This window comes from Lycium barbarum, chromosome 7 (genome assembly GCF_019175385.1).
Source record: "Lycium barbarum isolate Lr01 chromosome 7, ASM1917538v2, whole genome shotgun sequence".
NCBI classification, from domain to species: Eukaryota; Viridiplantae; Streptophyta; class Magnoliopsida; order Solanales; family Solanaceae; genus Lycium; species Lycium barbarum.
Window position 1 is genome coordinate 111,093,658 of NC_083343.1, and position 15,270 is coordinate 111,108,927.

The 15,270-nt window shown below is 36.7% G+C and overlaps 1 protein-coding gene across 5 annotated transcripts; it reads right to left on the minus strand.

Annotated features, from left to right (window-relative positions):
- Positions 1–1,098: 1,098 nt before the first annotated feature.
- Positions 1,099–14,036, minus strand: LOC132603801 (uncharacterized). Of its 5 annotated transcripts, none has more exons than XM_060317048.1 (9): positions 13,900–13,963; positions 13,498–13,548; positions 10,849–10,999; positions 10,633–10,744; positions 10,424–10,506; positions 9,191–9,254; positions 8,958–9,075; positions 2,159–2,307; positions 1,099–1,566 (listed from the first exon to the last, which is right to left on the minus strand). In XM_060317048.1, exons 3-9 carry the CDS (start codon positions 10,968–10,970, stop codon positions 1,522–1,524), a joined length of 693 nt encoding a protein of 230 aa, XP_060173031.1. In that variant the 5' UTR covers positions 10,971–10,999; positions 13,498–13,548; positions 13,900–13,963; the 3' UTR covers positions 1,099–1,521. The 5 variants fall into 5 exon arrangements, with proteins under 5 accessions (XP_060173031.1, XP_060173027.1, XP_060173028.1 ...); XM_060317044.1 differs by having other exon boundaries at positions 2,153–2,307; positions 13,900–13,957; XM_060317045.1 differs by lacking the exon at positions 13,498–13,548 and having other exon boundaries at positions 2,153–2,307; positions 13,900–14,036.
- Positions 14,037–15,270: the final 1,234 nt, after the last annotated feature.

The window sequence follows — 15,270 nt, forward strand, 5'->3', positions numbered from 1 at the left end:
ACAGCTTATAGGCAAAAAAAAAATAAGTTGGACTACCCCAACTTATTTTTTTCAGCTTATAAGCTGCAAACAGCTTTAAGCTGTAAGCCAATCCAAACGGGCTCTAAGTCCATACCGATAGTAGACCATTTACAGGCATGAGCTTTTCCTTTTTGAAGAATTAAAAAGAGGGGGGTGGGGAGGGGGGGGGGGGGGAGTAAGGTGTAAATTCTGTATAATTTATAAATATTATATATATAACCGTGTATAAATTATGTATAGCTTGACCTCATATGGGAAGTACAATGTATCTGCTAGCTACCTTTGCACTATAGGGGAGCGGAAGGAATAGGGATGAAGCAACACTAATTTGGAGTTCAATCTTACTACCAAAACACAAAGTTTTATGTGGCTAGCTGTGCAACAAAAGTTGTTAACAAGAGACAGATTAATGAGTAGTGGTATCAAGTATCAACTGTGACAATCTGAATTGCTGCTTATGTGAGCAAGATGTGTTGGAGATTGATACTCACCTATTTGTTGAGATGTATTTGGAGAAACTTTGTTTTTGGAGCCTGTATATATCACACTTGGATAGGAATAAATTGGAAGATTTACCATGCTTCAAATCCTTTTCTTTTCTTTTGAGTCGAGAGACTACGGGGAACAACTCTCTACCCCACAAAGGTAAGGGTAAGGCTTGTATACATCCTACCCTCCTAAAACCCCACTTATAGGACTACACTGGGTATGTTGTTGTTGTTTGTATTGTACGGAAGGAATCCATAGTCAATCAGCTCAAAATGGAAATCCGTGAAAGAGTTGGAGCATTCAGCAACACAAAATGTGCAAGGAGATGTAGAGCTTTTATGCATAGGATTTGTAACTAGCGGCAGGACCAGTTTTGTTTCTGTTTTCTATCTGTTTGTATTGTTTTTTCTGTTTAGCTATGTTTCTTTTTTCCCCGAGGTCCATCGTTGTATGAGGTGTTCTTTTTGATGTATGAAACTGCTTTGGTTGGTATGGTAATATTCTCATGTCTTACCGAAAAAACATGCATCTTAGAAGTCTCCTATTTCTGATCAAATAACATTTCAAAAGAACGAAGAAATCAAGAAATCACCATAAAAAGGTTACAGCATTCACAACAGTACTATTATTTGCATTGGAACATGTTTCTTGCATTCATTTTTCTCCACAAGTTAACTAGTGTCAACCTCATATGCTTTGAGAATGCCTTGCCACAAAGAGCCAGCAAGCTTTCCTTCTTTTTGTAGACACCAAGCTTAAAGTTGTACATGAAAAGATTAGCACAATCCTTAAGACACTGAAACAAATTTATCGGATGTAACTTCAACACTGTTCAATGGCTGTATGCTAGACTATGTACAGAATGCACAGGCTGAGCACTAAAAGGTTACAGTCGAAGTGTTGAAAAATTGCTATACATGTTTCTGCTTCCGAATCATATTTAGAGTTTGTTGCTGCCAATAGCAGATCATGCCAATTCGTACTCAACTCATTAATAGTTGTTCAGTTGGATCACAGCTTGCAATCACTCCGTAATGCTTCCAACCACGAATCAACCTGAAAAAAAAAAGGGATAGCAACACATAAGGCAAGCAAATGGAAGATGAAAAGGAATTGGCTATGTTTGTATATATACATCAGATAATAGTTCTACATGTTATTTGAGATGGGAACAAGCGAAGGATACCATTGGGATACTTTACAAATCTATGTTAATGTGTAGCTATTCTGCTGCTAGAGAATGCTACTTCTTTAATATTATTCCATAAATGCTTTTAAGCTAATATGTAAAGTTTTCATAACCACTTATCAGTTCAACCGATTACGAGCAAATGTCTAAGGTCAAACATACTGATCCTGTCATATGTTACATAATTATCCAGTCCAATTGTTTAAAAATGACTTTCATTAAAGGGAGATAATTCTCATAAGTGATCAGGTCATACTTTCAGTGATATCCGAGAAGCAGTTGATGTGTTGAAACGAAGTTAACATCCAAAGAGGTGTATATAAAGCATATGAACAAGGAGGGTCCATTCGGAAATGCTCGACTTACAAACTTGACCAATTCGGGAACCCAACAAATTCAAGACAGAGATTAGAATAGTTACTTGCAATAAAGGATCCGGGAAGAAATCATTACCTTTACCTTAGAAATACTAGAGCATTCGTATTTCAGTCCATAACGAGTTGAGATATAAAAGTAATATCGTTTGTCCTCATTGTCTCGTCTCAGGCAAGGTAAGGTTCCAACTTCAACTACATCAGATAGAAGGGTTGAATCTTGGGGGCTTAGATCTGCAACATGTTATTCAAATTTATTCAAGAAATAACATTTTTTGTTGCATTGGGAAACATCGCAATATCCAAATATCAAAATAGAATAGGACAGAATCAGAAATAATTTAGAAAGATAAAACAAAAGGATATAAAATGCAGACTGCAGCTAAACTTTGAAAGCATTTTGGAATAAGTTAATGATAACAAAAGCTAAGCCATTAAATCAAGAGAAGATAACCGGAACACATAAGAGGCCATCAAGAAACAAGAGATATGTCAATATAAGATGACATATTTCAAGATTGAGCTATTCTAAATAGATAAGGTAATTGCTACCCCAACCAGGGTGTTTCTACTCTACCTGCAGTAGCAGAAGCAGAGGACGAGGAAAGGAAATTTAGGGATGGCCCTAAACCTTTTGCTTTCTAAAACAAAGTGATTTTTTGGGTGAAAACACATTTGTTCTCCATGAAACAGAACAAAAGGACTTTCTTTTGGTTTGAATCGGACTAAAACCAAACAAAGGTTACTTCCACAACAACCCACAAACTTTTAATGATTGATTGCTTTGATCCCCTTAATGGTGTAATTTCGTATTATTTCACCTGGCTTTTCTTCCCTGTTATTAGGCTCATAAATTCTTCACTACATATGGCACTAAGATGGCACTTTGATATGTACATCCAAAAAGCAAAAGTTTTTTCCCTTCTACTCGTATATGCTATCTGTATATCCACCAAGGCTTCAGCATCATGTAGATATACACCAAAATAAAAGCAAAACTATGCAATTCAACTTAATTATCAAAATGGAGTTTGTTGCCCTTGCTGCATCTAAGATTCCTTTCTCTCCAGAATATCTACCACATACAAACTGGGATTTTGTTCTGTTAGAATGTCCCATAGTGGTTGAAGGAATATGTGGTTGTCCCCTTATATCCTCACCTCATAAGATAGTTTTAAGGTTGAGTTAGCCCAATGTCTATTTTCTCAACACGGTATCATAGTCAGACTCATTCCTATTCTTGGTTTACCCAATATTGGCAGTCATGTTATATTGTCTGCGCTTCAAATGTCCAACCGCACGGCGTGTGGGGGAGAGGGGAAGGAGGAATGTTAGAATGTCACACACAGGTTGAAAAAAAATAGTAGTTGTATCTTTAGATGGTTTTGAACAATTTCACCTCATGAATTAGCTTTTGAGATTGAGTTACACTAACATCCATTTTCTTAATGTTCCATGGTCTCTTCAAATCGCTTCTATTCCAGAATCTTATCTGCCCATAAGTGTTTCTAGACATTACTCATTTCAGCCCCAAAATGTTCAATAATAAATGCCATAGTTGATACAGCAATATCAGAAAGGTGATTAATGCTTTCAGCTTCATCACCAAAATAAATGATGTATGCTGCAGAGGTGAATGCCTCTCCTTGGAAGATACTCCTGTGTCAAACATGTTATACAAGCCAGCAACCAAAAGAAGCAGGCCACTTCTAGTTTCCATATTTGTTCTCCAAGAGCATGATGGCTCTAGTTGTACTTGCTATCAATGAGTGATAGCAACTAAGCATCCACTTGTCCTGCATTTTCAAATCAAATTGTCCGCTGCACTAGAAAGTCCTTGGAGTGCCTCCAAGGTTTGATGGTTTTCTTTCATCCTCTTCACCTCCCGGTTGTTCTAGTTTCTCTTGAATAAATATGCTCCAGCCACTGTTAAGTCAGTGATCAGGATCAGATTTACTAAATCTGGAGACGCCTTTTTGTCAGAATCTTAAAGTTTTCTCAAGTGTTAGAATGAAATTAGTCTCTCATAGAAAATATAAGATGTGGATATGTTATCACGCCTAAATATAGGTGTCTCTTGTACAGGATAACCATATCTTCCCTATATCTTCTTCTCTCAATTATATTTTCAAATCATATAGGACCATCTACAATCTCGGTAGAGACTCAAGTAGCTTCCATCAATAAACAGGGGGTCATCTGCTCGACTAATTTTTTGTCTCTTCTCTTTTCAGCGAACAGCACTGCTCAACGCCACCGACCGGCGGACGGCGGCGTCATACCTCTTTTCAGTAGCTGCTTTGGCTGCACCATGCCTTTTCTGCTTTGGCCGGGGTTCCTAGGGCTAGTTTTTTTTATTAATAAATAAAAGCGAACCTCAAAGAGAAGAGTACAAGTAAGGGGGGATAGACCTTACCTTACTAATCCTAATGAGGTAACGAACCCCTACTACTTAACAAGCATTAAGAAAATAAGAACTAGAGAAAACTAGGTATTTTATGATCATCACAGAGTTTATAATACACTCTATGATGATATTACAAATGAGGATGCTTAAGTAATATAAAAATATAGAAGTCAAGAATAAAGTTGAGTTATCAACCTCAAACTTCATTTTATATATGTATGAACTAAAAGAGAGAACTTGTCCGTCCAAAGTAACCTGAAGAATTTTCTTTTTGTCTTCTTCTTCTTCAAATTTGTCCAATAACACTAGATAGTTCATCACTTCTTGGATTTATTGGATCTTGTTAAAGTTGTTGACACTATCAAATGATTTTGCTTTGCCTGTCGCATCCGTAGGTGCCTCGGAACAAATTCCTCAGTCACCTTACCATCACAACTATGCTGCCTTCCATATGTCTTCTTTTTACTTTTGTTGCTTCCACTTCTTTGTTGCTTAGGTGAGAGATTCCCATCCTTGGCCACCTTATCAAAGCATATGTCCAGCATATCATCTTCATCATCCGCATCGAGCATGTCACCACCCAAGTCAATATCATCTGTGGTAGTTGGACTAAGTCCTGAAACAACAGCTCCTGACTCATAGCTCTTTGTCAATACTCCCATATCCTTTGTGGTACTGACCAAGCTCTTCTTAGAGTTACCAATTGCATTCGTTGTATCGATATCATGAGAAACAAGAGCATGCAGAATATCTCTATTAGCCAAGCTTACTATTGTAGCGCTTAAATTAGAAGTACCTGTTACTGCCATAGATGAATTTGCCTTACTTGAAGGCACAAATGCGGGTGCTTGAGGACTTAACTTACTCCTAGGAGGTGAAGTAACATGCTCCTCTTCCTCAACTAAATCTGGCCATCTAGGAGCATTCATTTCCTGTTGTTTTTCTGTAGAATTAAAGAACTCAATCCCTCGATTATCAATATTTTTCTCCATACAATGTTCCAGCTGATTTTTTTCCAGTAGCAGATAATGGTTCAAAAACATTTGGAGTCGGTAGAATTAAATTAGGATCGACGCACAACTGAACATTCCTAGTTGCACGCTTTTCCCGACTTGGAGAATTACTTCGACTGGCTGAGGAACCAATACGACTTCCAACTAATTTTTTGTGTGCAATTATGGTTCAATTTCCAACTGCATTTTCTTCATTGCTGGAATTTTCAGCTTGCAAATCAGTAGATGTCTCGGTTGTTAGACGCCCTTGTTCATCGCTGCCCCGTCCAGCAAAATTGCCCTTACGCTGCGCAGAATTTTCAACAGCTTCAACATCACCTGTAGCGATTAGTTTCTGCCCCGAATCAGCGAGCGGCGCATCAACCACAACTCTGGGTATTGCCCCAATTTTATCAATGTTACTAGCTCTTAATTGCTGCCCAGAATCATCAGTAGCAGCACTTTTAATAGTCACAATTTTGCTTGACTTTGCAAATTCTGTTCCACTTATTTTCTGCCCAGAATTTATGAGTTCCGACACCACAAACAAAGCTTGATCAAGAGCAGAAGCAGCAACTGCTTCATGCCCCTGTTTATCACAAATTTGTCCAGTTTTTTCAACATGATCAACTAAAACCAACGCTTGTTGATCACTCATAGTGGCTGCTTGATCTAATTCCACATCTTGCGAATATTTATGGACACCGGTAGCATCACCACTCTTCCCAGCCACAAGAAATGGATTGACTTGCATCAGGTTGAGAAACTAAGGCTAATGCTTGATTCCCTGAAGCAACTTCCGCTTCAACAGCTTTGCCTTTATCCATATGCTGCCCAAAATTTTCATCAGATTGGACGGCCAAATCACGTAACTCAACAACCTGATTTTTATCATCACTCTTCCCATCCACAGTGGATTTAATTTCAGCTCGCTTCGCATCTAGCAACTCCCTCACATTACCTTGATATTTTTTGATAATAGTGCCCCTTTTCACCGCATCTTCTCAGTTTTTTTGCTGCATTCTTTACCAATAATAGTCGACAATCACTTTCGTCATGACCTTGGTGCTTACAGAGTGTACAATAAGATGGTAGATTATCATACACGAACTTCTGAAAGTGCTCCACAATTTTTCCAGATTTTTCATCGATATATTGAAGTGCCATTCGTTGCTGTAAGTTCGCCAATAAATCAAGTTTGACTTTAACTCTAGCTGTGCTAGGTCTTGACTTCTCTTGGGTGGCTTTATCAATAGCAATGGGTTTACCTGCTGCCGAGGCAATTGACAGTAACGATTGTTTTGCGAATAACTCTGGAGGCAAATTAGGAAGAGAATCCAAACAAACGCCTTTGACGTCTCTTCTTTAGGATTGAAACCAATAGTCCATGTAAACACTCTAAATTGGTGTTGGTGTTGTATACCCTTGTATAACTGGTAGTTAACCTATTTAGATGCAGCTAATACATAATCATCATACCTATCAAATCTAACCAAGATAGCGCGAGCCATCCGATAAGGCATCGACCTTGAGTTCCCAGTTGTGTAGGCAGTAGCTTTCTCAACGCCTGCATATCAATGGAATCCTGCGAAAACTTTAGTATCAACGCTTGGTGTAGGCCCTCTTCCATAGCAGATTGATTTATCTCTTTCAACGTGAATGTAATTGTAGGTTCTCCATGAATAATTGCTATCTACTTTAGCACTGTTTTTGACAAATTTGTGTTGCTTGGTTTGAATTTAGGTGTGTAGCATAGGATGCTTGAGGATTAGGGTTTAAGTTTGGGTCTCCCACAGCCATAGGCTGGGGAGAGAGAGCAGCAGTCATGGCTGCCTTCAAGTCGACATAGGAGCAGCAGAGAGAGAAGAGAGTGTGCGTAGGTTTATTTATTTATTTATTGACGAAATTATAATTGATCCTTTTCTGGCAATCGATCTGGAAGTACCGCATCTTTTTTTGGCAATTGTTCGGGTGGCACCATGCCTATTTTTTGGTGATCGTTCTGCTGATTCAATGCCTAATTTGTTTGACTGTCTGGCAGCGACACACCTCTTTTCAACCATTTTTCTGGCACCAACAAATCTGACAAGACTATGCCTAGGTTTTCAGACGGTATTTAGCTTTTTATGTTCTCAAAATACGCAACGCAAGTTTGTTCCCCTCATCAAGTATGAGGAATGTGTTAGAACGATCGAATCCTATAAAGTGTTAATTCAAAGTTTGATCAACACCTGCTAAGTATAAGATGTGGATAGTATCTCACACCTATAAATAAGTGTCGTTTGTATTCTTCTATTATCACCAAAACTTCAACATCTTATTCTTTCTTTAATATCTTCACTCTTTTAAAGGAGAATGCTCTATCTAATTGGAATGCTCTATCTAATTGTTCTGCTAGGAAAAGTCTTTCCTGCCATTGCCAACTTCGTACCAATTATTTCAACAAAACTATGCATCAGTACTGTAATTTGCCTCCAAATTCCTGCCCGATGAGTCCTTGTCACCAACTTTATACACCATTCTCCTCCTACCATACTCTCCTCAATAATGCTTCCTCTTTGGAGTTAAACCTTTCATAACAATATCTTACAAGCAAGGTCTTATTTAGCAATCTCACATTTCTCATTCCCATTCAATCCCTTCACTTTGGTGGTTGCAACAGTGCTCCATCTTACCAAGTGATAAGCTTTCTTTTCCTTGCTGTCCTACCATAGAAAATCTCTCCCAAGTTTATCCAACTTCCTCTCCTCCTTAACTGACATAGGAAACAATGACATCACATTTGTTAGTAGTGAGTCTAGCACATTGTTATAAGCATCAGCCGCCTTGCCCCCTCCAAAAGATAGGTTTTTCACCATTCCCTGCCATAAACTGTCTTCTATATTTTTTATGTTTGTTTCTGTTACACTCTCCATTTTGATCTATTTAGCATAATGGTAAATTGACGTTGAAACATTGTCAACGTAATATATGAACATTTCACCCACCTGCTAGCAAGGTGCGGGTCACACTGGAGGATTTTTGAGACTGTGAAGGGTGAGGATTTAGCAACACAATAAAAATTGCCATCTCTAGTTCCTACTATCTGACACCAGTTAATCTTGACTCAACAAAAACATCTAGGAGGTCAGGATTTAGCAACACAATAAAAATTGCCATCTCTAGTTCCTACTATCTGACACCAGTTAATCTTGACTCAACAAAAACATCTAGGAGATACCAAATAATTCAAGGTGGTCCATTAGATAAATACCAATAAATCGGCACAAACTTCTAAGACATCATTTAAGGACTATCTGGCTATCTAAATAAATGGTTTAAAAATTCTTCTTATAATGTAAAGTTCAAAAGTTGTCTGATGGAGGGTCTCGGCAAAAAATACAGTGTGATAGCACACCATTAAAATCTTGGAATAGCATGTCTACACAGTAGTGGGACATTATCCAGAAAGGCATGCCAGTAGAAACTTAAACTGTAAAAATTACCGGTGCATGACGAATACCAGAAGATACACGATCCCTGAAGGACAAAATATCTAGGAAGCCAATCATCAACATCAGTGTCATCAACTGGAAGAGGTTCTCCAGGTAAAGTTGCCCATCTCTATCGGGAAAAAAAGAAACAGAATAAATTGTGGAACAAAATATGTAAATCCAGTGAAGTATTGTCTGAAATCCAAACAATGTTAAGATGATGACAGCTGCTGCTCTTTTAATACCATTCTCATGTCCAAGTACCCCGAAAGTCGTGCAGCCCGTACTACTTCATCAATGTGTTCTAATCTGTGAAGAGAATCAAAAAAAGAATAATGAAGATCGAATAAACAATTCTCTTTTGACAGATCAATCACCTTTTAGGATAGAAAATGTTATTTTCCAGAGCAATTGCAACTTTGCAAGTACAAGCCAACAATAGCTAGTAGAATTACTCTTATTGAAGGCTCTTTCCTGCCTGTAACATTAGTTAGTTGTGATGTTGTGTAAGACTAGTTGGTGATTTTTGAACAGTACTTCACATTTGTCATGAAAGAAGATCTCTCTTTTTCCTTCAAATTGGGACTTGGACTCCACTCTTAACTGTTTATTTAATGTTTTGTTCATTATAGGTGATAATAGCATAACAATATCAAGAACACAGATATTTACTCAAGATAGTCTTCCAATTAGGGAGTTCAGAGACAGTTAGAATAGTCATTACATAGATAAATCAGGTCTTCCTATTTTCTGGGAAAGCAAGTCATAAAATATAATATTGTCTACTGGTGAAATTTGATATGGATTTCCCAATGCCTAGAAATGTAATAATGCTTAAAGCAGATAGTCATGTTTTCAATTACAACTTGTGTTTTCTTGTTTTAGAATCAGGGACCCATCTCCAACGCCTACTTCTGTTTTTGTTTTTTGTTTAATCCACTCAATTGCTCTTGCAAGGTCTTTGCAACCAGATTGGATGCAGCAGCTACAACTGATTCCTCTTTTTGAAATGTTTCATAATTGGATATTCTGAACCCATCTAGGAGTTGGCGATACATTACGCAGATTTGCCATCAGATACTCACCATTGCTCTACCTTGAACCAATTGTTTGTTCAAAAGGGAAGTGAAACTGCAGCAATATTCCGTGTTTATAACCCAATTCAACTTAGGAAAATTAAATAAAATAAAAGTTGGTGCAACTAATTTTGGCCCTACTCTATTTTTTTTGATAACCGAGAAATCCGTTGTTTCTAGCTTCAAAACTCAGTGGATAATAGGGCCATCCCTCTACCCTTCTCCACTTAAACACCCCACTTGGTTCAACAGTAGAATTCGAACTCATGACATGAACTTTGAAATGAGCTTCTCTTCAAAGTTATATTTTAAAGGGAAACAACCCAACACACGGTTATATTTTAAGGTAAAACAGAATGGGTAAGGCATAAGTGAGCACACAATGGACGTATCAAATCTTACTGAGCTTTGAAATGAGCTTCTCTTTCTTCCAAAGCAGCGATTTCGGACCGAAGAGATTCTACTTCTGCAGCAGTTAACACTACCTGCAAGGCATCATAATATCTGTAATCTCTCTCTTCCCCAGCCCAAAGACGATGATACCCTTCGGAACAATTTAAGTAGGAAATAACAAGCTTGACAGTTAGAGGATAGCCGTAAACAATATGTACCTTTTCTTGACCATCTGTGCCAGACATCCAAGGTAGCTTGCTGGGGCTAAACAAATTCAACATCGAAGCAGCACCTTTCAATTTTCTTCTAGTCCACGATCTACTAATGGATCTATTCTAATACAGGAGAAGCAAATAAAATAAATAAGAAAAAGGTGAATTCCTTTACAAATATGTAACTGTTCTTCACCTCAAAATGTCTTTTAGAAGATATACCTTAAAGAATCATTACTTCCTATATATTTAGATGAAGCTGGGGTCTGCATGGAGTCTTCACCAGAAGTTGAAGCTTGAAAATGATCTTCAAACACCTCTATTCCTCGAGGACCGTCACCCATGATATTTATGCTTGGCAGCAAACCTAGAACTAGAATTAGCATTTCCAGAATTACAAAGTATAATTAGAATTAGCATTAGAATTAAGTTAAACCAGAATTACACAGTATAATTAGCATTTCCAACTCACAAAAAGAATACTCCCTCCGTCCCATTTTATACGAAGGCGTTTGACTTGGCACAAAGATTAAGAAATGAAGGAAGACTTTTGAAACTTGTGGTCTAAAACAAACCACGTAAATTTGTGTGGCTAGAAACCATCTCATTAAGGGTAGAAAGGGAGATTTGAAGTTGAATTGTTGCTAAATATAGAAAGGTGTCATTCTTTTTGGGACAGACTAAAAAGGAAAGAGTGCCATATAAATTGGGACAGGGGGAGTACTATTTATGATTATTGCCACCTGTAAAGGTTTAGAAGAATGACAGTTATAACACAATGAGATCACTTTTTATGGACTTTAAAACTCAAATATAAAATGTGTGACTCCTCAAGTAACTTAACCAATCTTTTAGAAGGCAAGAAGGGGCATATTATCTATCACAGGCAAGGCATACTACTGTTTTTTGATAAGCTTACTGTTCCAGATAGGATAACTTATTCATTAATAGGGCATGAAGAGGAGGAAGATTCTCTTAGTCTTTCCCAAACAATGTCTGACAAAATAGTAGGAAGATTGCTTTTGAATTTGATGGGCAGCCCAGTGCACAAAGCATCCCAGATTAGCAGGGTCCGGGAAAGGGTCGCATCCCAAGGGGTGTGATGTAGACAGCCTACCCTAGTGCAAGCACTAGTGGCTGCTTCCACGGCTCGAACCTGTGACCTACAGGTCACACGCAGCCAACTTTACCGTTGCTCCAAGGCTCCCCTTCTGATTTTGAATTTGATACGCACAACATCTCTTGGATATTATGGTACACAAGCACTTCGTCGACTCCCAAAGGCGGAATCTCAATATATGTTGGTAGTCAAGACATTAATAAGAGATGATCAAACAATGATTTCTAACCTCAAAGACGGAGGAAAATTATGGAAAAAGTGGAAGGTTTATTAAAATTTTAAAGATGGATTCAGAAAATGGCTATCAACTTAGTCAAAACCAGACCAGAGATGGATAGTGATAAAGTTTAAAAAGCCGTACTCATGCCTAGTCATGCCATTTGGCCTCAATATTGCCCCCAAACATTTTTGTGCACTTTATGACTTGGGTACTTCTGCTTTTTACTATAACATGCATTTTCGCACTATATGATGAGTTTTAATCATATCGGGCCCAAAAGGAGGAAGAAGCACAGATTTCATCTGTGAAAATTTTATGGTTTCAAAGATGTCATGGCATCGGCAGTGTATTGAGATTTATGGCTCAAATCACTGCAGGATTTGCCTTATTTTCCTTCTTGCCGCTTTCTTCCTTTTTGCAAACCCTTTTCCATATGGTTTCAAATTTATTATGTGTTACCATAGCTTCCTATATTCTATCCCTCCCACCAGGCTACCATGACGAGATTTGTGCAACATCAAGATTCTCAACATCATTTTGAGGAAATTATGTATGACAAGTTGATAAATACCTATTTTGACATCACGTTCCACATTAAATAAGACTGCTGTCCATATAGGGAAAGGGTATGTTATCATCTTGAAAACACTTAAACCGAGATCACTTATTTTCCTCATAGACAAAGCCACCTCTAGAATGGAATACAGGAATAAACCTCAACCTCTTTATTCAAAACCAGAACTCCGAGAGTACAAGGAGTGGCACCTAAAATCAAGAGTCCCATTTTAGTAACCAAAAGCAGCCTGAATCAATGACTAGTATCCACTATTACTACATAATGATACTCCCTTTGTCACAATTTATGTGGCACACTTTCTTTTTTAGTCTGTCCCAAAAAAAAAAAAAAACCACCTTTCTATAATTAGAAACAACTTAACTTTAAAATTCCCCTTTTACCCTTAATGAGATGATTTATAGCCATTAGCCACACAAATATCTATGTTTTGTTTTAGACCACAAATTTCAAAAGTTTTCCTTTCTTACTTAAACTTTGTGCCAAGTGAATTCATGCCCCATAAATTGGGAGGCAGGGAGTGGTATACAAAACCAATAAGTGCGACGCACTCAACATGTTCTATCCTCCTTTTTATTTAAAAAACAAAATTAAAAGTCACTGGGCTTTTTATCATCTAGCGCTTATTTTATTAATAATTAAAGAAACAACAAAACAGTGATAGTCTGAAACAAAAAACCAACATGTTCTATCCTCAACCTCCATCTGTCGCAAGTAATTTCAATTCGCTTGTCCTATTCACTAGTACACCGCGCATTATAACAAGCAGCCATTACTAGTAATTGGGGGTAACAGCCCCATCAAAAGTCAAAAATAAACATGCACCCAAAGGTATGGTCTAGTGGTCAATTAAGTGGTTACTAAATCGTGAAGTCTCGGGTTCAAATCTCAGTAGACGCAAAAATACTACTAGGTAATTTCTTCTTATTTGCCCCAAACCTCAGTAAACAGAGTTACCCGATACATATGTTGGTATGAGGTAGCAAGCGCACAAGCTGACCCAAACACCTGAATTATAAAATATCCAAAACATACACAACCCAATAAATTCATACCAGATTTTAACAAGAAAGGGGGGAAAGAATCTTATTTTGAATGAAAATAAAAAAGACACAAACTTGAAGTGACCGTGCAGATGCACGAGCTCTAACAAGAAACACTTGCAAACTTCAACTTAAAGCTCAAAAGTCAAGTCTTTAACTACATATTGTTAATTAACTGCATAAATAAAAGCCCAAAAGAGCTTCAAAACTCAAAATTTTAATCTTACATATACAATAACTTTTTCTCACTACAACAAGTAAACACACCCTAATTCATTTTTTTTTTAAACTGTATTTTAGAAGGAAAAGAAAGTACCTGAAACTGTTGGGTATTGATATTTGATCAGACAAAGTTATGCAGAGCGAAGAGAAAAGTTGTTTGTGTTCTTGAAAAGTGGTTTGACATAATAGAGACAGCCATATAGGAGAAAAGCATATTATATATGACTGGACAAGCTGTTGAGTTAAATGATAGTTTGGTCCCACAATAAAATTATAAAGATAAATTAAACTAAAATGGCATTATCTTAGGAGTGTTAATGCATTTTACTTATTACTTTCTTCGTCCCAATTTTACGTGTCATTTTTCGTTTCTTGAAAATTTAACTGGATTATGCTAAATGAATCAGATCAATTTAGTAATTTAATATTAAAATTTTGATATTTAAAAGCTATAAAAAAAAGTACTCCAAGTAGTAATTCATCTTATGTCAATACGATTAAAAATTTTAAAATATTAATCAAATTTTACATAGTTTGAATCTCGAAATAAAAAATATACTCCCTCTATCCCAAAAGATTATCCTCCTTTCCTTTTTAGTCTCTTTTAAAACGATTGTCCCCTTTATATATTTAGAAACAATTTAACTTTATGAAATGATTTACATCACACAAATATCTAAGGCTTGTTTTGGACCACATATTTCAAAAGTCTTCTTTTATTTCTTAAATTTTGTGTCAAGTCAAAAGAGGATAATCTTTTTGGGACGGAGGGAGTATAACATTTTTTTTATTATATATAAGTGTGTTTTGCTAACTATCTAGTGATAGTTTAGGTAGGAAAATTTCACTTCGGATAGTTAAGGTATGAAACACAAAACAAATATGATAATTGAGGTGTATTTTTGACTCTTTATCTCAATAAAAATATGACATAAATTGAGAAGGAATGAACATAATATTATAGTAGCTTCGGAAGTAGTTTTTTAAATTATACTTTATATACTCTATATCCCATTGTACCTCTTTCTTTTGACAAATCTCGGACAATGTTTCCAATTCGGATCTCGGTTCGACAGTATGTTATCCTTGCTACTTCCTCCGTCCCAATTTAAGTGTCTTACTCTTCATTTTGGTTTGTTCCAAAAAGAGTATCTCTTTCTATATTTAGTAAGTTGATAATTCAAACATTTTACATTACAAATTTATAACCACAAGGTTCAAAAGACATTTTAATATATTATACACATCTTTAATTTAGAATCACAAGATTTAAAAGTCTCTTTATTCTACGTGCCTAGTCAAACTAAGATATTAAAATTGGACAGGAAGAGTAAGTACTTTTTTTTTTTTCCTTTTTCTTTTCTTTAATCAAAATGTTTTCGGTCTACAAGGCATGAGTTATATCGACCCAACCATCTGACCTTGCGGCCCAACTGTCATGTGAGCATGAGTCCTATTCCTTTCT

Excerpts from the sequence above, each read along its gene's own strand:
- LOC132603801 (XM_060317045.1), bottom strand. The coding sequence starts at position 10,970 with ATGGGTGACGGTCCTCGAGGAATAGAGGTGTTTGAAGATCATTTTCAA. Across the intron at positions 10,507-10,632 it reads GCACAGATGGTCAAGAAAAG|GTAGTGTTAACTGCTGCAGA; the intron begins GTACATATTGTT and ends GATGCCTTGCAG. Across the intron at positions 1,567-2,152 it reads CTAGTATTTCTAAGGTAAAG|GTTGATTCGTGGTTGGAAGC; the intron begins GTAATGATTTCT and ends TTTTTTTTTCAG.